The sequence below is a fragment of the Alexandromys fortis genome, unplaced genomic scaffold (genome assembly GCF_014885135.2).
Source record: "Alexandromys fortis isolate MF-2015 unplaced genomic scaffold, M_Fortis_MF-2015_v1.1 scaffold_153, whole genome shotgun sequence".
Classification (NCBI taxonomy): Eukaryota; Metazoa; Chordata; class Mammalia; order Rodentia; family Cricetidae; genus Alexandromys; species Alexandromys fortis.
The window spans coordinates 2,441,945-2,463,439 of record NW_026068032.1 but is presented as its reverse complement, the minus strand read 5'-3'; the positions used below and the strand labels follow the sequence as shown (position 1 = coordinate 2,463,439).

General features: G+C 47.9%; 1 protein-coding gene across 1 annotated transcript in view; it reads left to right on the top strand.

Annotated features, from left to right (window-relative positions):
- Itpr2 (inositol 1,4,5-trisphosphate receptor type 2) overlaps nt 1-21,495 on the top strand; it is a 391,521-nt gene that overhangs the window by 94,577 nt on the left and 275,449 nt on the right. Inside the window, exons 10-14 of the mRNA XM_050164739.1 lie at nt 578-622; nt 9,675-9,826; nt 15,389-15,488; nt 15,962-16,122; nt 20,862-21,003. Coding sequence (XP_050020696.1) covers nt 578-622; nt 9,675-9,826; nt 15,389-15,488; nt 15,962-16,122; nt 20,862-21,003 — 600 coding nt within the window. The remainder of the gene's footprint in view (nt 1-577; nt 623-9,674; nt 9,827-15,388; nt 15,489-15,961; nt 16,123-20,861; nt 21,004-21,495) is intronic.

Sequence of the window (21,495 nt, the reverse complement as noted above, 5' to 3'; positions counted from 1 at the left end):
CTTGGCTTTACTTTCTGTTACATGAAACTAAGTATTCTAATTCACACAGAGTGATACAGTTTGGTAGCTTCATCGAGGTGGCTCGTCTGTTGTTGGGTAAGACAAAAGCACTTTAAGGAAGGTTGATTTTGGCTTGCCCTTCCAGGCTGCGTTCCGTCATGGCCATGGCTGGAGCTCGTGAGACTGGCCGTGTGGCGTCCCAATCAGAACAGAGTGACGAATGCTGTGCTCAGCTTTCTGTCTGTTTCAGGCAGTCTGGGATCAAATGGTGTCTCTTACTGTTACAGACTCTTCTCACCTCAGTTAACACAATCAAGATAATCCTCACAGGTTTGCTAGAAGGCCGGCAAGTCCAGATTCTGCCAAAGTGAGGATCAATAGTGAGCTCCATAGCAATGTGTGTGTGCGCACATGTGTGTGTGCACATGTGTGTGCACGTGAGCATGCAGGTACACATGGGGCTTGAACACAGGTCATCAGTCTTGAGGCAAGCACCTCTATCTTGAGCCATCCTGCTGGCCCAGGCTCATTCCCACTGTCACTTTTTAGTTAAAACTAGTTTTGCTTTGTTTTTCAGCTTAATCCTGACTATCGAGATGCTCAAAATGAGGGCAAGACTGTGGTAAGTAGAAGTTCTTCTCAGTGTGTTCCAAATGTTTCGTGTTCTATTTTATATGAGTAAATCAAAGCTTTAGCAACAGACTTGAAGACTGGGGGCCCCAGGACAGAACCTCTTAATTGAAGGGAAGGTTCCAGAAAGAGAAAGAAGAGGGTTCAGGGGATTCCCCCCTGCTAGGGACACTTCCACCTCTTGAAGACTGGTCATTGCGAGGCACTGAGGCTTCTCTAGTGGGTCTAGGTTCAGTTTCCAGAAGTACACAAAAGTAGAATCAGGCAAGTTGTTACGGTGTGACAGAAGATTCTCCTTCTTGGATTTAAAATGATTTGGCGTCTATTTGAGGGGAGCAATTAAAACTGCAATCCGGATGCCATGGGTGATGTTTCTGATATTTTGAAGTGCCCTGCGGGTGTGCCACGCTCTTTATTTATTTATTTATTTATTTGTTTGTTTGTTTGTTTGTTTGTTCATTTGTTCATTCGTTCTTTCGTCTGTCTATTTTGAGACAGATTTGTCTTCGTAGCCCTGGCTGTCCAGGAACTGGCTTTGTAGAGATCATAGAGATTACAGAGATCCACCTGCCTCTGCCTCCCGAGTGCTGGCTCAAAGGTGTGCGCCACCGCTGCTGGACAAGAGCCCCACTCCTCACATAAATTCTCACAAAAGTGTTTCACGTGGCCCACGTTGTTTGTAGCAGGGAGTGTGGGGGACACAGGGAGTGTGGGGGACACGGGGAGTGTGAGGGACACGGGGAGTGTGGGGGACACGGGGAGTGTGGGGGACACGGGGAGTGTGGGGGACACGTGGAGTGTAGGGCGAGTTTTGTTCATCCCAAAGTTTGGAGACTCAGGGAAGCTGGCATAGACACACCTCTGGGTTAAAGGCACTCCTGAGGGATGGGTCCAGCTAGCAGAGTCGGGTGCTGGAAGGGAGCAGGGACCACTCACACGTGCAATGGTTATCACAGGGAGCAGGGACCGCTCACACGTGCAGGTGTTATCACAGGGAGCAGGGACCGCTCACACGTGCAATGGTTATCACAGGGAGCAGGGACCGCTCACACGTGCAGGTGTTATCACAGGGAGCAGGGACCGCTCACACGTGCAGGTGTTATCACAGGGAGCAGGGACCGCTCACACGTGCAAGGGTTATCACAGGGAGCAGGGACCGCTCACACGTGCAGGTGTTATCACAGGGAGCAGGGACCGCTCACACGTGCAGGTGCTATTACATCGTCCTTTTGGTGCACAGTGTTGGTCAGCCGGGAGGAAGACATGTTGTTGGCGCTGTCACCAGGGGTCTGTTAAGAGGCCTGATTTGGTTGTCAGCGAGGCCGCTTTGCATCTGCCATTGTGTGCAGTTATAACTGTAATTAGTCAAATAAATGAAAACAGACACACATGCAAAAAGTTAAAAAAAAAAAACCCCAGCAAACAGGTCCACATTCCCCCATCTGTCTGTCTGTGAAGCGTCTGTTTAGAATGTTAGCTCATCCTTTGGGCTGTTTGTTCTCTTGCTGTTGATGTGAACCAAGAAGAATCGAGTCTGGGCATTCACTCCCCGTCAGGTGTCATGCATATCTCTGTGGTCCTCCCTACATCTCTCCCCTCTTCTGAGGCCTCCTCCCTCTCTTCCTCACCCTCTGCCTTATGATCTGATGTAATACCATGTGTCTGCGCTTTGTCCCCTGTGCTATCTGAAGAATCCTCACACGGACGGTATCGTGTTGCATGGTTTTTCCCACCAGGAAAATGAAAATCAAAACCACATTGCAACATCTTCTCCTTCCAGCTAGAATGACCATTGTCAAGAAGGCAATATGACAGATGCTGGCGAGGCTGCGGAGAAAGAGGCCTCGTACACAGCTGGTGGGGTGGATAGTCGTTATGGATACAGCGTGGCAATTCCTCAAAAAATTAAGTTCATAACTACAGTCCGAGCCAGCAGTCCCACTATTGGGTAACAGCCCTATGCAGACAAAGCTGTGGCATTGGTACTCGGCTTTCGCGCCCGCATTTGCTGCAGCATTCCCCCACCAGCAGAGACGGGGAACGAGCCCGTGTCCATCCACAGCAGAGTGGGCTGCAAGAGTCACCACTGGTTGGGCGTGGAGCCCAGGGCCTGTCCGTGACAGACAGATATTCTACCGGCTGAGCTCCACCGCAGCCCCAAGGGTCTGATTTGATGGTGGCAGTTTTGTGTGGCTCCCCAGCTTCGTGGCTTGTTTTCGTATGGCTTAGTAGACTCAGCAAGGACTTCTGGATTCAACTCAGTCCCTTTGGACCCCTCTTTTTATTTCATTATCAGCGCTAAAGTAGGAGTGGAGCTGAGGGTCAGGCTGCTGGCTCAGCAAGAGCGGACCTTGTGTTAAACATCTCAAATACAGAGGTAGCCTACTTGATTGGTTAGGCCTGTTTATATTTGTTTTGAGTGAGGCTGGAGTTTTGGTGCTGGCTAGAGGGGGAGTTCCCCTGCTGCTTTCTGTGTCCTAGGATGATTATGTCATGTTGTGGGCAGCTTCTTCAGCAGGCCCGCTTGCGGTCATTCTGGAGATGCCCGCTTCCCTTGCTGTGTAATTGACTGGCGTGTGATCTCCGCACGTGTGACCTTCGCATGTGTGACCTCCGCACGTGTGACCTCCACATGTGTGACCTCCACATGTGCATTGCACCACCTGCTCTCCTCTACACCTAATAATGAAATGTAATAACAAATTATAAAGACGGTTGGAGGTACGGCTCATTGGTACATGTGAGGCCCTAGGTCCCCGAGTTCTGGGGAAAGCTGCTTTTCCCAGGAGGGGCACCACCAAACCTTGCTGCCATGTGGCTGAATTCCTGCTTTGCCCTGCTTCCTGCTGTGTGGGCAGAGCAGAGTGAGTGAACGCAGACATGCTACTTTACAGAGTGGACGGGAACTAGGAGTCTGTGCTAAGCAGCCGACCCACTGTGAAGTTCACCTGGTATTAATCCAGCCTTGTTTGACTGGGGTTCCTTCCTCCTCCTCATCCCTTAGCTCCACTACAGTTGAGAGGAAACACTCCTGCGTGTGAGAGCCAGTCCCCTGCCTCAGTGAGTCACAAGCAGGGCAGGGCAGGTGGTCTGCACTCTGTAGACGATTGGGACTGGACTTTGCCAGTCACCTCTGAGAGACAGCCAGCAGCAGAGGGGACTTAGTAATCCTCTCGCCAGAGCCCCAAGCTCGCGTGTAGTGCGCACAGTGTGGCTCCTCGTTTCGTAGTCTGTCTGTCACATTGCAGTAATCATGCTTCTGTCTGAAGAGGAAGGGAGGGGGCTGTTACAGTTGACACACGAGGTCACTTTCCCAAAACAGCACGCAGCTTCTCTCACAACCGTGCTCCAGGAACACTCTCTGTGACGGAGCAGTTCCCTTCATTTCCCTGTGTTGACAAATTAATGACCGGCTAATTTTTTTTTTTTACTGTAATTCAGAGACCTTTATCAAAACGTGGCCTTCCATTTTTGAAGTTTCAGGGGTTAATGCATGGTGTCGCCGAGATGAGGTGGTGTGTGTCAGGGCTCCCATTAAGACCAAATTGCCATGTTCATTTTACAAAGGGGTCCACGATTTCCAGTCTTACAAATGTACAGCTTCCCTGAGCTCCCGATAAACATTGTCACCGTGCCAAGCCCAGCTGGGAACCGCGAAGTCACTATTTCTTCTTGAAGGTCCTCGTCTTTTCCCCTCGACAGCGGGGATTCTTATTTGATTCTCTGTAATGTCGTTCATGATAAGAAACATTGCCGTGTTTATGTGGCATAGGATCTGATTATTTTGAAGGAGATTCTGTTGCTGAGACTGGGAAGAAGTTTCTTGGCATCTGTAGTAGTGGGTACACAGGACCAGATAATTCTTTATGGTTGCCACTGGAGGTCCTCTGAGTGAGTGGGGTGTCATCTGTGTGGGTGGTAGTGGGTGTTCCCTGCATGTCCTGCACCCTCTGGATAGGATGGTGATGGTTATCGTCGCTGTTCTCATCTTACTGGGTGCCAGCTGCAGCCCCACCTACTCTAGTTCTCAGCTGTGGCAACCAAAAATGTGTCCAGGAATTGCCAGATGTCCTCTAATTGTCAAAATCCTCCCGCGTGGCCAGCCACAGACCGAGTGTCTTTATGTACACAGGGATGCTCTAGAGACTGGAGTCTGTTGAAGCAGTACTTTCAAATTCTGTTTTGTAGAGTTTGGAGATGGGGTCCAAGTGCTGGCAGAGCTTCATGTTGCTTTGCATTTTACTCCTAGCTCCTGGGCAGTAAGGGGTGCAGGCCAAGAAAGCAGAAAGGGTCCCAGCAGGGGGCTCTGGGGAGGAGGCTTACAGAGATAAAGTGCCTGCCACTTTCTAGGCAGCCTGGAGTGTGCGGCTTTCCCAAGACAGAGCTGGAGGGTGGGTGGGGTGCTGGTGACACAGCAGCCTCCTCCTGCAGCGGGAACCTCAGCTCCAAATGGCGGACACAGCTTCTCCTAGTGTGTCTCAGGCCCCAACCGTACAGGCGATGTGATGTTTGACACAAAGGTGTTCTGGGGTGTCCCCAGGTGCACCTCCACAGGAGCGGGGGCAGGACCAGGGCAGAGCCATCACTTCTTTGTGGCTTTGTATAAGGGCATCTGTCTCCCTGTGTAGCCCTGGAGGTCTGGGTTATCCAGGCCGTGAAGACGGCTTAGTTGAGCGCTTGCTTTGCTCAACTAGTTGAGGACCTGAGTTAACTCTAGCATCCATGTAGAAGTAGCTGGCTATGGTGGGAGGCAGAGACAGGCAGGCTCCCAGGGATTGCAGACCAGCCAGCCTGGCCTACTTGTCAGGATCCAAGTCCCCATGAGAGACTTCATCCAATAACTGAGGTCCAAGGTTGACCTCTGGTACCCACACACCCACACCCATGCACTCAGGAGTGCAGGCACACACACACAGTACACAGGGGTGCATGCACACCTGCACCCGCACATGTGGACATGCACATGCACTGCAGTGTGCACACTCCCACAGACACACAAACTTATCTGGAACGTGCCTATTTGATGAGCACTCAGCAGACAGGTGGCATTCTGAGACCCCAGCTCCTAAGCTGGACCCGTGTCAGAGAGCACTTGCTGGTATGGAACGAGGCACCTGTTTAAGCTCCGTTGGCTCTGAATACATGTTTATGATGGAAGGCAAATGGCGATGTTTCCAAGATTCTTTGAAGAGAGCTCCAGTGTGTGTCTGTTTTTCCTCACAAATTGGTATGTGTTTATAAACAAGCCCCACAGCTCACGAGCTTGAACAGAATTGTCTTCACGTTGTAAAGATGCCGGATTGCCTTTCTTGCTTATTGAAGCTACATTCATTTTTACATATGTAACTAGGGTTTTTGGTGACTCTGGCAGTCCTGACGGGCCAGGCTTGACATCCTGATGTGCCAGTTACAGAGAGGACCGAGAGTGAGGAGCACAGAGAGGAGACAGTTTTTGGGTGGCCACAGTGGAAAGAGGGACAGATGAGGGACCAGTGAGCTCATCTGTCTTCAGGGTCCTGGCACAAGCTCTTGGTCTAACCAGAGTAAGTGTGGGGCATAACTGTGAGCCCCGGTCAAGGCTCTGTCTGGTCACCACACTCTTCAGGCCCCACGGCCATCTGAAGCAGTTACTGCTGCCACCATTGCTTGACTGGATCAATGAGTTCCCGCGGAGTGAGCATGCCTGCCCAGGGTGCAGCCCTGCCCCCTCTGGTGACCACCCTCATTGTGGGCCTGTGCACCCTTTGAGACTTCTCTTCCTGGAATCCAAGGTGACTGCAGGTTCAGGACAATGACGTCTGGAGGGCATTGAGATAGAGGAGGATGACGGATACTTGGATACTGGTTGAGTGTCCAGTGCCTCTGTGCAGGATAAGTCAGGCTCCTGAGCCTAAGGGAAACCGGGAAGGGGGGCAGAGAAGCCAGGCTTCCAACCTGCCTTTCGCCAGCCCGTGTGGCGTCTGCTTAGAAAAGCAGCTCCCAGGTGCCTGGTGTGCTCATAACTCATTATTTATATTTAATTGCTTAAAAATTCCAAGGGGCAGGCTTAATGTTTACTTCCAAACTGTTGACGAGCAGAGTTTGTTAAGTAAATTAGAGTGTGGGAGAGCCAGAGCAGGAAGCTCCCGGCAGCCAGGCTCTTGTAAAAGACATGTAGGCATGTCGGACGTACCCCCCACACAGTTGTGAAATTATTTATTACAGGAATTTGCTGTGTATTAAAGCCATTTTCCAAGGGCCAGTGGGGAGGATGGAAGATACAGTAGCACAGTCCATGTGTCCTGTGTAGCTACAGATCTAAAATATTGTGAATAATTTGCAGTGGCTTGTTTTAATTAACCCTAATCAGTGAGATTTTGAAAAATGTATTTTGAAAAGAGTCATTGCAGGGCAAGCGTCAAAATACAGGGAGGCTCCTGGCCGCTCTGATCGGGCACCATGGGCAGACGTTACCAGGGAGAGCGGTCTAGGAGGCTGTCTCTAGGAATCTAGGTCTGGAATCTTCTTGTAAGTCTACAAAAATCATCTCAAAAGAGGGGTGGACAGAGGGCTGAACCCCACTAACTGTACGTATGGAGAACTGTACGTATGTGGACAGACTTCAAATACTGACAACTTCTAGTTACTAACTAGATCTAAATAGCTGTACCGTTAACACATTTCACCCAGAGAATGTGTCTCCAAAGCTAAATTATAAAGGGAAGTGGAGGGAAAGCTCTGTCAGGAAGTTAGATGACACACTTCTTTTAGGGAGATGGTATTGTTCCAAGAACACTGGCAACATCTTTTTGTCCTCTACACCAGACACGTTTGGAATCATGCACACTGACCTGTTGAGGATAAGGACTGGTCTCCATCAATAAAGCCCATCTCCCAAACATGGTTCAGTTCAACTGCTAAGAACTTGCTTCCCTGAGCTCAGCTGGGTTTTAATTCTAACCCCCTATCTGTGGGAACCATGTAAGCCCCGCTGTAGTTCGGCTGTGGGGCCTGTGTTCCATGGGTTGGAAATTTGATGCTCAGTGGGGTTGGGTTCCCTGGGAGGAAGTGGGCATGAGGCCCCCGTGACAGAGAGACCTCACTCAGATTCCTGGGCTAGTGAGTGGGTTCGTGTAGCCTGTGGCAAAACCAAGCCTGCTAGGACTCGGTTGCTCTGGCTCAGGGTGTGGTGTTCTTATGTCATGGTATGGCACCAAGGCCCTTGACAGCTGATGTCTCTATGTGCTTACACACCCTGCTTCCAGAATCAAGACCTTAGAAAGGACCTGGCCTGTTGCAGCAGCAGCAGCAGCAGCAGCAGGTGGAGTGGGGTATGCTTGGATCTCACTGCTTGGGCATCCATGACATGTCCTCTGACTCATTTAGGAGCTGACTCTTCTTGCTGATCAGCTGTGTCCTCACGTTCTCGGTCACCTCCATCACAGTGCTCATGATATCTGTGGTTCTTTTGGCAGCAATAGCATTGTGGGGTCCCCAAAGCTCCTTAGCAGCTGTTGTCATTGCAAATGAAACACACATCCTGTTTTCCTATTCTTTCTTCCAGAGTCCTGGCTCCCTCTTCTTGCACCCCCTCTGACCTGTTCTCCCTCTGCCGCCTTCTTCACCATCTTTAACAGCAGAGCTCAGCACAGGAACTCCAGCTGGGAGCAGTTGCTCATGGTCTTAATCCCAGCATTTGGCAGGCTGAAGCAGGAGGATTGCTGTGAGTCTGAGGCCAGCCTGGGCTACTTAGAAGAAGGAAGGAAGGAGAAAGGGAAGAAAATATTTGAAGTCATACATAGTGCCCTGTCACACATAGTGTCCCACCATACACAGTATCCCGTCATACACAGTATCCCGTCATACACGGTATCCCGTCACACATAGTATCTTGAAATACATAGTATCCCACCATACATAGTATCCCATCATACATAGTATCCCATCATACATAGTATCCCATCATACATAGTATCCCATCATACATAGTATCCCATCATACATAGTATCCCACCATACATAGTATCCCATCACACATAGTATCCCATCATACATAGTGTTCCATCACATATAGTAATCCCGCCACACATAGTATCCCACCACACATGGTATCCCGCCATACATAGTATCCCATTGGTCCAGTACAAGAGGGTCACATGCCCCCAGCCCCTTCCTGCCCAGCCTTCCTGCCCCTGTCACTGGCAGTCAGGGCTGTGGTTTCCCATTTTTGAGCCTCCAGAGAAAGCCGCTGCTCTGTCACTCACAACTTTACATAATCCCTGAAAGTCCTCATGGACCAATGAAATTACATCCTTCAACTCCCTTCACCCCTTTCTCCTTTCTTTCCTTCCTTCCTTTCTGTTGTCTGTCTGTCTTTGTTTGCATGGATGACTTTCTGAGGAGCTCTGCAGCCAGCCTGGAGCGCAGGTCTCTCTGTGAGGTAGGGTTGTGGTTTTCGTGCTTGAATGTGATCTGCATCGCTCTCGTGTCCTCATGCTCGCAGGAGGAATCCCTGGACCACACGTTTTCATGATGATGATACCAACTTAATCCCACCCACAGGGTACAAGGGTTCCCTGTCTCTGCTCCTTTGACCATTTATCCCTTGACTTTGACCATGCTGTCCCGAGCAGGGTGCTGTCTGCAGTGGCTTTGATTTACATTTCCCCTGTAACTAGAGGGGGTGAGCATCTTCTCCTAGGTCCTTCTCTATCAGTTATTTGTCTGTCTTCCTGAGCCCTTGGAATTTAGAGGGTCTAGGTCACTGTTTCTTCTCTGCGTTTGACGTAATTGTAGAGGGTCAAATCACTATGTTGTAAATAGTATAAAATCACTAGAGAAGGGGCCATAACTATTGTGATTTAAGGACATGCTCAGCTCAGGCCACTGCCCAGGGAGCGTGGGTCTTATGATTGCCCATAATCATCACAAAGGCTGTGCACCCTGATTCTCTGGGGAATTCAGAGTAGACATTCCTACAACAAACTCTCACCTTATCTCCTGATTAACTGCAATAGTTGCTGCTAAATCTGAAGACGCTGAATAACCTTGAACCTCTTCAACAGAGAGACGGAGAGCTTCCCACTTCAAAGAAAAAGCGCCAGGCAGGGGAGAAGATCATGTACACTTTGGTCTCCGTTCCGCACGGAAATGACATCGCGTCCCTTTTTGAACTCGATGCCACAACTCTTCAGAGAGCTGACTGCCTGGTTCCAAGGTAAACAGAAATATAAAAAGAAATCAATAAGTCAAAAGAAGTAGGATGAACAGATGTTCCTTTGAATAGTTTTCCCAACAGGTAGAAATTAAAAGTATAATAGTAATATAATTTTTACAATAGAAGAGAGCATGAGTGAAGAAAATGCACACAAAGCAGTGTGCCTCTCTCAGGTGAACAGATTAATATAGTTTGTTTTATTTGTATAAATAATTAAAGTGTGCAGTACCAAAGAAGTCCTGAAAAATTTATTCTAATTAATCATGTGGCCTTTGGTCACAACAATGAAACATAATCTAATAATTTTTAGTCTAAAAATTTAAAATTTTTAGTCTAAATTTTATCCCTTGCCTGTCAGATTTCCTGCTTAGCTCATTCCCTTGTTCATTTTGTTAGTGGTTCAGCTAAGAAGTGTTTCTTGATTGTCAGTTGCAAGGCAGACCACGCCCTGGGCATCAAGATGAGAAATGAGGTCAGACCAATAAACATGTGAGCTCAGGTGGCTCTCGAACTTGGGGGTCACAGCCAGTGCCCCAAGTCAGGTCAGGCCACCTGTGCTCATTAAACCAATTAAGAGAGACAAATTAAAAATAGAAAACTAAAAGAGAAGGTTTATTTGATGTAGCCAAATGAGAAAGATCTGAGAACCCCACCCCAATGTGAGTCCACCTCTCCCTCCTCCTTGCTCACTAATACAGCCTGTGAAGACATGCACTCTGCTGCTTTGGCCTGAGCCAAGCATCTTTCTTCTTGTATGGTGTCTTAGTTAGGGTTTCTACCACTGTGAAGAGACACTATGACCATGGCAATGCTCATGAAGGAAAACGTTTCATTGACTCTGGCTTACAGTTTCAGAGATTTAGTCCATTACCATCATGGGTAGCGTGCAGGCAGACATGGTGCTGGAGAAGGAGCTGAGAGTCCTACATCCACAGGAAACAGGAAGTGAACCGTGTGCCACACTGGGCATAGTTTGAGCATATACCACCTCAGAGCTCACCCCCACATTGACTCACTTCCTTCAACAAGGCCACACCTGCTCCAATAAGCCACATCTCCTAATAGTGCCACTCCCAGTGGGGTCCATTTTATTTCAAACCACAATATATGGGGACCTTAACTATTACTCTGACTTAACTCATTTTAGATCTAAGTCAGCAAAAAATGGGTGTCTTTCTTAAATTCAGTGTAGGAGAACTTGCTTAAAGAGATGGTGAGCAGAACTCACCATCAGGTGCATAGACCCACCCACAAGGCTACCAAGTCTTGCTTTGCACAGAGGTGTTAGCTTCTGCTGTTCAGTAGGGTTGGCCTTCTTTTCCCTGGTGTGAAGTATTTGTGCTATTGTGATTTAGCTGTTGTTCACTGTTTGTAGCTAACAATAAACTTTCAACACCAGCCACTCTTACATTGCACGTGGAATCCTTGAATATTTCTGTGTGCCGAGCCCCATGTCAAGTTTTTCAGAACTGCTATTTGCATTTAGTCTGGGTAACTCTCAGAGGTCAGAGGTCAGAGACTGAGTTACAACAGGTCTTCTCAAACTGGCTGAGGAAGATCTGAGCAATGGTTCCTGGTCCTTCTCTGAGCAATGAAGTCAGTCTCGCAGTGAGATGTAAACATTACATCTTTAAAAAGCACTGCCCAAGGGATTCCAATATGGAGTGCAGTATTTCTTAAACTTTAAACTCTTACTGTATGACCTTTCCCTAGAGGGATATAAATCAATGTTTCCAGACATGGGGGTGGGGGTGGGCACTGAAACAGACCGAAGGAAAAATTCCACTCCAGTCCAGCGAGTTAACCAGTGGGTCTGTTCGTTTACTTACAGGAGCTTAGTGAGGGATTTCTTACAGGAATATGGGTGACCCCCCAAATATGGGTCACTGTAAAGCTTGACTCTAGAACAGATGACAGTGTCCCCAGCTGTACAGATGTCAACTTCCTCTTCAGTTAACTTTTACCTGCCATGGGCTCTAGAACTTCATAAGATTATATATAGCTGGAAAATGCAGGAAGAAGTGGCCTTCTCGGCTGAGGGTCTGATTGCCCTCCCCACCTCCCCATGAAGGAGCATCAGCAGGTCCAATCCTGCGGGGACAGTCCCACACCTATTCTGATTAAGATGGTAACGGCCCTTCTGCTCAGAGGATAGAGTTCCACAGTGGTGCGTTAGCCTGGTAAAATCCTGAAGCAGCCATGGTCATCTGATAGACACAGTCCGAGAGTCCTTGGTCTGCAGGGGGTTCTGCATGGGTGCTTTTCTAGAAAACCCTAGACTGGACTTTCTAGAGTAAGGGCCTGAGTGCAGCTCCCAATCCTTCCTTCCCAAGGGACACTTAGCAACTGTGACCAGTCCTGATGCCTCCCTCCCACTCTAGACCCTGGTGTGACTGGTATGTGTTGCAACCTAGACTTTGGGTTTCGAAGTGCTTCCCAGGTGACAGACAATGGAGTTTGGGGGCAGTGACTTAGAAGGACAAGGTAATTGGCCTGTCTGTGCTCATGAAGTGGAGTATGACCCTGGAGCATGGAATGTAAGTCTGCCCTGAACATTCCACAGAGTGGCCCTTATACCGTGGACAGCCAGACCCTGTCACACCCGACTGCCAGAACATATCTGCGACATAGTTCCAGAGTCATTTAGTTCCGAAATCCTTGAGATCCTGTGGTTACTCTGGGTCATCTTGTCCCTCTGCAGCCCAGTAGTGTTGGCTGACTCCAGAGGTGCATGCAGGCTGACAGCATCCATGATCTGAAAATCTCATCTGAAATGACCTAAGAGGCGACAGCTTTTGAGAACCAATATGATGCCACAGGTGGAAAACCCTACACCCGACTTTACGTGATGGGTTGTAGTAAACATGCAGGTGTACTTAAAATATTGTGTAAAATCATCTTTGGCCTAGATGGCTAAGGCACACGTGAAACACAAATGAATGTCATGTCTAGACTTGGGTCTCATCCCAGGATAGCTAACTAAACACTTCCCCTGAAATGCTTTAAAAACAAACAAAAAAACAAACCCTGAAACCTCAACTGCTCTGGTTCCAAGCTGCCTTTGTTGCTTTTTTATTATTGTGAAGAATGGACACCACGACCAGCCAAGGCAATTTATAGAAGAAAGCATTAAGTTTGGGGATCCATGGTTCGAGAGGGTTAGAGTTCATGGCCATCATGCTGGGAACATGACAGCAGGCAGACATGGTGCAGTGACAGGAGCTGAGAGGTCCATGCTGAACAACGACCACTCGACAGAGAGAGAGGAAAGGAGAGAGAACCAGCTCCAACGGGGCAAGGCTTTTGGAACCTCAGAGCTGATCCCGTGATGCACCTCCTCCAGCAAGGCCGCCAGCTGGGAACCAAGCATCCAAACATAGAGGCCCATGGAAGCCATCTGTCATTTCAGCCACCACGCAAGCATTTTGAAGAAGGAAAACTCACCAGTGTTGAAAAAACATAAGGGTGAAATAGAGGAGCTGTCCATCATGTCGACTGCTGTAGCCACGTTTTCCAGAGCTGAGGGCAGCAGGGATGCCAGCAGCTGTAGAGACATCTTCTTCATAAATGCAGAGGATGCTGGGAGCTAAAGCAGAGGCGTTTCTGGTTACTTGGACCAGGGTTAGGCGCTTGTCGATCTAGTTATTGAAATCCCCGAGTATTCATCTACCTTTAGGAATGAGCAAGAACCCAATGATGCCTTTCCCTGAGGTGTTTGGTGTCCTGTCTTCTGTTTGGCCCTAAAATGTTAACTGAGGGTGGGTGACGTATTTACACCTTAGCTTTCAGCTGAACCCTGACCAACGACCTTTTTATTTTTATGGCGTTGTGCACTCTTGTTGAAGAAACCATTGGAATAAGAGACGAGGTGGAAAGGGCACTCTTTGAGGGCAATGCAGCGCTAGGTGCCCTCTCCGGGCACTCTGCCATGGTGCCCACATAGAAACTTTTGTTACTCACAACCCAAAAGACGGTCAAACGTGGAGCTGTTGCTGCTGGAGGACACGGTGTGAGTCCTCTGAGCTCCTGGCTGAAAAGCCCCTGCCAGCTGTCCACTCAGCACACAAGCTTGTGTGTGTGTCTGGTAAAAACTCCTTATGTAGTACATGTTATTGACTCTTCACAGGGAGTTAGTGGTAAACAGACTGTACTCATGCCCAAAGAACCTCATCGACCACAAATAGTTTTTTTTTTCTTGTTTGAGGCTGGGGAGATGGTTCGGTGGTTAAGAATGCATACTGCTTTCTAGAAGCCCCGAGTTCGGATCCCAGCATCCACACAGGGTGGCTCACAACCTCCTGTAACTCCAGCTCCAGGGGATCTGATGCCCTCTTCTGGCCTCTGTGGGCTCTGCACTCAACGATGTATACGGATTTTTAAAATAAAATCTTAAAATTTAAGTTAGCATGCACGGCGGTGGCTTCCCATACACGTTACCAGACTTTATTCTTATTTGCCTCCTTCCTCCTCTCCTTTCCCGGTTACCATGACAATTGTTTCATCTTTTTACTTAGGAGCTAGGGTCAGTGTTTCCAAATAAACACTAAGACTACAACAAACCCCCAGAAACCTGAGAATCGTCACTAGGAGAACACGGTGTGAGGTCTGAACTAGAAGTACAAGCATCTCAGCTGCCTGCTCAGCCTCATCCTGGGAATGTGCCTGTCGGGCTGCTCAGAACCATTTATTTATTTAGCTGCTCTAAGTAGGCCCCCAAAGGCAGTTTTGTGGTTTCGGGGCTATGCCTTACTTAGGGTTTCTATTTCTGTCAAGAGACACTGCGACCATGGCAATTCTTATAAGGAAAACATTTAATTGAGGGGGCTCACAGTCTCAGAGGTTCAGTCTCTTATCATGATGGAGGCAGGAGCGTGGCACATGCAGGCAGATGTGGTGCTGGAGCTGAGGGTCCTATATCTTGACTCAGAGGCAGCAGGAAGTCGACTGACTGAAGCTTGAGAAATGACCTCAGATCCCGCCCCCACAGTGATACACTTCCTCCAATGAGACCATACCTATTCCAAAAGGCCACGCCTCCTAATAGTGCCACTCCCTTTGGGGAGCATTTTCTTTCAGACCACCACAGGCTGTAGGTACATTTAGGTTAGTAGCTGTCTGGGTCAGGATAAACTAGTTGCTGCTGACCACGCCCCACAGTGGACCAGTGAGGTCTTAGAATTTGCATTTTGACAAGATTCCTGGTGACATTGATGACCTAGGAACCCCTGGCCCAGAAAGTGAAGCTGTGTGCACCAGAGCAGCCTAAATATAAGAATTAATTCTTATTCCAGACAGATCCTGAGACAGTTACTAGTCTATGACATTTAATGTTCATATCACACATGGATCTGCTGAATATACCAACATACTAATTAAAAATATTATTGCCTCTGTGTGTAGGTCAGAGGACAGCTTTGTAGAGTTAGTTCTTGCCTTCCATCATCAGTAGGTTCTGGGGATTGAACCCAATCCTCATTGCTGGGTAGCAAGCCCTTTTGTCCTCTGAGCCCTCTTGCCAGCCCTCCATGTTTTTTTTTTTTTTTTTTATCATTTGCTTTTTAGGAACTCCTATGTGCGATTAAGGCATTTATGCACCAACACGTGGGTCACGAGCACCAGCATCCCCATAGACACGGAGGAAGAGAGGCCTGTCATGCTGAAGGTAAGTGTGCACGTGCGGAAAGGGGAGGCTGGCTTGTCCATCAGTTGCTGTGCTCACACAACTGAGCGTGACGGACAGCCCAACTTTCTGGGCATTAGGACTGGTTGCGCTGATTTCGTGGGAGTGAACGTCTGTCAGTGGCTTAGGTCTCTAACTTGGGTGGCTGCAGCAGGGCTGTGGCTCAGAAGGGTGGGGTACAGACATCAGCAAGACATGGAGGATTCCAGGGGCATCTTCTCTACTTGGAAGTATTTGAGACAGAGGGACGGTGTGGGAAAGAAACGCTTTTTGGGGGTTCCTCAAGAACAGGGCAGGAAGTGGACATGGAAAGCCGTCTTGCCCCTGAAGCCTTTGGCTGTGGCGGATGTTTTCTGGAGTCTCCCTGTCTCATCCGCACCCACCCAGTGTGCTTTAGTCCTGAGGATACGGTCTCTGGAGACCGTGCAGCTGTTTAATGGAAACACGTATTGCAGATCGGAACCTGCCAGACCAAGGAGGACAAAGAAGCCTTTGCCATCGTGTGTGTCCCGCTGTCTGAGGTCCGAGACCTGGACTTTGCCAACGACGCCAACAAAGTGCTGGCAACCACAGTTAAGAAGCTGGAGAACGGCAGCATCACTCAGAACGAGAGGCGGTGAGTGAAGTTCCTAGGTGATGAGGGGTCAGTAAAAGCCAACTGTTGGCCTGGTTGTTGGGGTGCATATTTGCGACTCCAGCACCCAGGAGACAGAGGCTGGGGGATCAGGAGCTCAGGGTCATCCTCAGCTTCATAGCAAGCTCAAGGCCAGCCTAGGCTACATGAGACCTCATCCCTCAAAACTAATAAAAGTCATCTACACTCCTAAACAGCAGCAACAGCAACAAGAACACATGTGTGCATGCACACACATACATACACACACACTCACACATTGGTCAGTTCTTACAGTAAACCAGGTGATTCTAACAGAGCATTTGGAACATTCCCCATAGCAGCAGCCTGGCTTCTGATGTTGGCACACTGGGGAGTACCTGCCAGCACCTACATGGCATGGCTCATAACTACCTGTACCTCTAGTTTTGAGGGATCTGGCGCCCTCCTCTGGTCTCCGTGAGCACTGCACGCATGTGTGTGTGTGTGTATATATATATATATACAGATACACACATATAAATAAAAATAACAAAAAAACCCTAAAAGTGTCTGCTGGGATACTTACTTATTCCATTTAATCTTGGCTTGGAAGTAGATGATTTCAGTTTCTCTCTGCTCTGTTTTTGAAGCTTTTTAAAGGATTCACAGGGGCCATACTCGCTTTGGTGTTTAGATGTAGAGTTTTACAGTTTCTGAACCCATGACACATATCTCAGCTCTGATACCACAGACCGATCAAACATAATATCATAAAAAGTGAGCTCACTGTGTCACTCACAGAAACTGGGTCCTTGATTATTAACTTATTTATGAATATGTCAGAGAAAGAAAGCTATTGTGGCTAGAAACCACTGTCTCCATTGTGACCTCAGCCCTCAAAGAGCCCGTCAGTAACCGTTCCTGTCTTAACTAAAGGAAGTGGAGGTTAAGCTCCAGCCAGGTAAACTGATGTAAATAGTAAGGGGGGGTAGGGTTCTAGTCATGTGATTTGACTGTCAGATGACCTCAGGACCTCAGAGCAAAGACATGTTTCTTCTTTCTCCTCCTGACCTGCTGCAGACAGAACAAGGAGCCATATGCGAGTCTCTGACTGCGTGCATTGGAGCTCTGGCCTCCAGCCCTTGTGTGAAGAGCCCCTGCCAAACAGCCCAGCCGGGAATGGCAAATAGAGTTGATACTTTTTTGTTGAAATAAGAGCAGCGGCGGGGCTGCGTCCCCAACACCCCGGCCGCTTGGCTAGCTCATGCCCGAAATAACAACATACAAACTGTATTCAGTTAAACACTGCTTGGCCCATGAACTCTAGCCCTTACAGGCTAATTCTCGCACCTGGACTAGCCCATTTCTAATGATGTGTGTAAGCACCCCAAGGTGCGCTTACCGGGAAGATTCTAGCCTCCGTCCATCATGGTGTCTCTGCTCCAGCCCAGAGCTGTCGAGTCTCTCCGGGAGCAGAGCAGAGTCTGACCTCACTTCCTCTTCCGCCCAGAATTCTATTCTGTTTACTCCTCCCATCTATGTTCTAAGCTATGAGGCCAAGCAGTTGGTTTATTATAACTTAACCAATGAAATCAACAGATGACACTCCCACATCACTTTTTACTCCTTGTCGTTTGCTCTTTTGGGAGGCCCGCCACCTAGCTCCCAGATAAATCACACACGGAATCTTAATCCACCCCCATGCTTTCCTTTAGTCACCTCAGGAAGGGACTCTGGGGGTGCAGCTCCTGTGTTGGCTTCAGTCTTAGATGTTTTAATTCGAATTTTCTGTTTGTAGTCTATATAACCACACCAAGGAAACAGTATTAGCAGTACCTGCGTCATGGGGAGGAAGGGGCCATGAGGTGTCAACTGCTACATGGTGCCTGAGAAGGCATTGCACACCCTTCTTACGGTCTCTGTACCATGCTGAACTTCCAAGGGACCTGCTTTGTCCACAGAGGGTCTGCTGTCGCACCTGTGCACAGATGCAGCTAACTCAGTGAGCCAGGTGCTGGTCATGCAGACTGTGTTCTGGGTAGCTGCAAAGGTGAAGGCCATTGTGCCGACTTCTTCACACAGCTAGGCCTGGGAACATGGCTCAGTGGTGCAGTGTTTGTCCAGCCAGCCCGAGGCCGTTCTGCACTTGCTTCCAAACCCAGCATCTTACATGTCTTCATGCAACAAACAGAGCTGCACAGAGGTTCTTATCAATGCTTCATATGAACTATGGTGCACCCTCCTTCTTTCCTTTCCTCCTCCTCTCCCTTCTTCCCTTTCTTCCTCCCTGCCCGCCTTCTCTTCCTCTTTAACTCCTTCCTTCCCTCCCTCCTCCTTCTTTCTGTCCGATATTCTCTCCATTCCTCCCCCCCTTTCCTTGTGTGAGACCAGGTCTCGTATAGCTCAGGGTGTCTCTGGACTCCCTATGTAGCCTTGAACTCGTTAGCTTCTCTCTTATAATCTGCGCTGTGTGCTATTGTCTGTATCCTTTTGATACTGTCTTATAATTGCTATTTTTTCTTATAACCTGAACTTTTTATTTCTCAGATATCTGCTGGTTCTTTGCCTACCTACCCATCTACTCTTCATTTGTGTCTACTATTTTATTTTAAATTGTATATTATAATTATATATACATATATATTAAATTGTGGCAAGTCATTTCTCTGTCTGCTGAGGACTGGTGACACACTCATTTAAATGTCACTTAGGAATGGCGTTGTCACTTGGATCTCATTAACGATGAATCAGCCTTCTGATTTTTAGCATGATGGCTGTCTTTCCTAATGTTACTTTTCTGTGTGTTTTGGAATTTAATTATGAGGGCTTTCCGTGGGTGGAACATTACCCTTTCTCTCTGTGCTCATTCATTTCCTACCTGCTGGCATGGCCTCCCCCCGACACCTCTCCACCAGTCCACACTGAGGGATGCTGTTGAGGGCAAGAAGTCATACTCTATGATGAGGTGAGGCTTTGTGAGTCCTTGTGACCACAGGTGGGACAGCCCCATCTCTGTGCTTCCTGTTTTCCTGCAGCCCACAAGGGTTTTGGATTCTTGAGTCTTTCTGCAAGGGGGACCCTTCTGAAAGAATGTCTTTGCAGCTACAGTTTGGCTCCTCCCACATCCTTCCAACACTGCTACATTGTCCTTACTCTTTGTTGAGTTAGTCTTACTTTATTCTTGACCCATGTGGCCTTTTATATTTTCAGATGTGTGTCCTTTAAAATACATAATCTGTATCTTACCTAATTTTGCTAAATCTGACAGGAAGTCTGTTGCCTAGCTTTTCTCAGGGACATGTGAGCAGACAGCTATGCACCTCAGATAGGGAACCTATGTCAGACCAAGTGATGTTGCCAGCCGTGTCTCACAGGAGAGCTAATAATTGGAATATGGGTGAGGGGTGACTTACAGGAGCGTGGCTGACTCAAGAGGCAGCTACATCACTGAGAGCTACCCCAGCAGGGATAATGACTCATGGCCGCTGCGCAGGGAGCTCCCTGTAGGCAGATCCACGCCCCCTCTCCACCAGAGTCTCTCCCCCCAGCACCCCTTCAGTACTAGAGTCCTGGCAGCAATCTTGTGGGTCTTGCAGGTTTGAGCTTCCCAGACATTTGAGGGTTTGTTTACTTTCTGAGTCTCATGAGCCCCACCCTCCGTCTAGAGTAGAAGGTTTGAATCTGGAGGAATTACTTTAAACTAAGTCACAGAGAAAATCACTTATTAAGAGAAAATTAGTAAGATTCTATGAGTTATAGGGCAATAACCAGCCAGTATAGAATTGAACAGAAGTTTGAGTTTAGCTGACAGCCATCAGCAGGTAATTTTGTTGTTTTTTTCTTGGCATATGAGTAAACAAGTTAACATTAGTTTTTCTTATTTTATTATGTATACAGATATATACATAAACACACACATATACATACATGTGTATATATCTACACACACACACACACACACACACACACACACACACACACACACACACAGAGCTGTTTAGTCCAAGGAGGCCAGAAGAGGGCATCAGATCCCCTGGATGGTTGTGAGATGCCATGTGGGTGCTGGGAACTGAACGTAGGTCTTTTGGGAGAACAGCCAATGCTTTTAACCACTGAGCCACCTCTCCAGCCCAAGAACATTGTCTTGATGGAGAAGAAGCCTGGTGTCTTTGGCTATCAGCCTCATCCTCACCAGGGGCACCTTATACATTTGGGCGCTATATGGTGATGCTCCATCAAAAACTAAGACATAAAAGATACTCACAGCAGATGTCCCCTCTTCTGGTGTTTACAACCTTCCCATCTCCTCTTCCATGGCGTTGTGAGACTTAGATGCAGGGATGCACACAGACATTAATTAGACACCGGCCTGAGTCTCTGTATGTCCACCTGTTGTGTATCTCTGTAATAGTCTCCACCTGTTGCAAAAAGAAACTTCTTTGAGTGCACAAAAGCCTCAGAGAACCACACTGTCATATTTCATGAACTCCAAGGGACAAAAATTCTCATTTTGAGGCTCATGACCCAATTGTTCTTGAGACTTACAGGATTTTGTTTAATAACCATTTATAATATTTGATTAGTGTTGGAATTGGAGTCGTGGGAGGAAATACTGTCAAAATTAAGCAGCAATTGCATTAGTTATTATATTTTGTTAATGAAATATGTTTTCTTAAAAATAGTTTAACTCTCTTCATGTATCAGTTCTCAGACTTAATTTTTAATAGTCCCAAATTGTCATAATCTTTGCTTTGCGATAGGTTTGTCACGAAGCTGTTGGAAGACCTCATCTTCTTTGTGGCTGACGTGACTAACAATGGACAGGACGTTCTGGATGTGGTCATCACCAAGCCAAACCGGGAACGGCAGAAACTCATGAGGGAACAGAACATCCTGGCACAGGTGAGTTGCTTCATGAACCAGGTCTGCACATTTTATGTTCTGAACTACAGTATCAGTCATGCCCTGCTGCGTAACAAATGACACCTCGACAATCATTTTAGTTTTTGTGAGTTTTAAATGTAAGAGTGGGGTCTGTGGGGTGTTTTTGCTCAGGAGCTTTCTCAGAGGAATGATCAAATCTTAGGTAGGGCCACTGTCATCTCAAGAGTGGACTGGGAGGGGATCCACTTTCTAGATGGCTCATAGAGTTTGTTACACGTCTGCCTCAAGACAGAGCATTTCCTCCAGTGATGGTCAGTGTTAGCTTCTGGTGATGGTTAGTGTTAGCTCCCAGTGATGGTCAGTGTTAGCTTCTGGTGATGGTTAGTGTTAGCTTCCAGTGATGGTCAGTGTTAGCTTCTGGTGATGGTCAGTGTTAGCTTCTGGTGATGGTTAGTGTTAGCTCCCAGTGATGGTCAGTGTTAGCTTCTGGTGATGGTTAGTGTTAGCTTC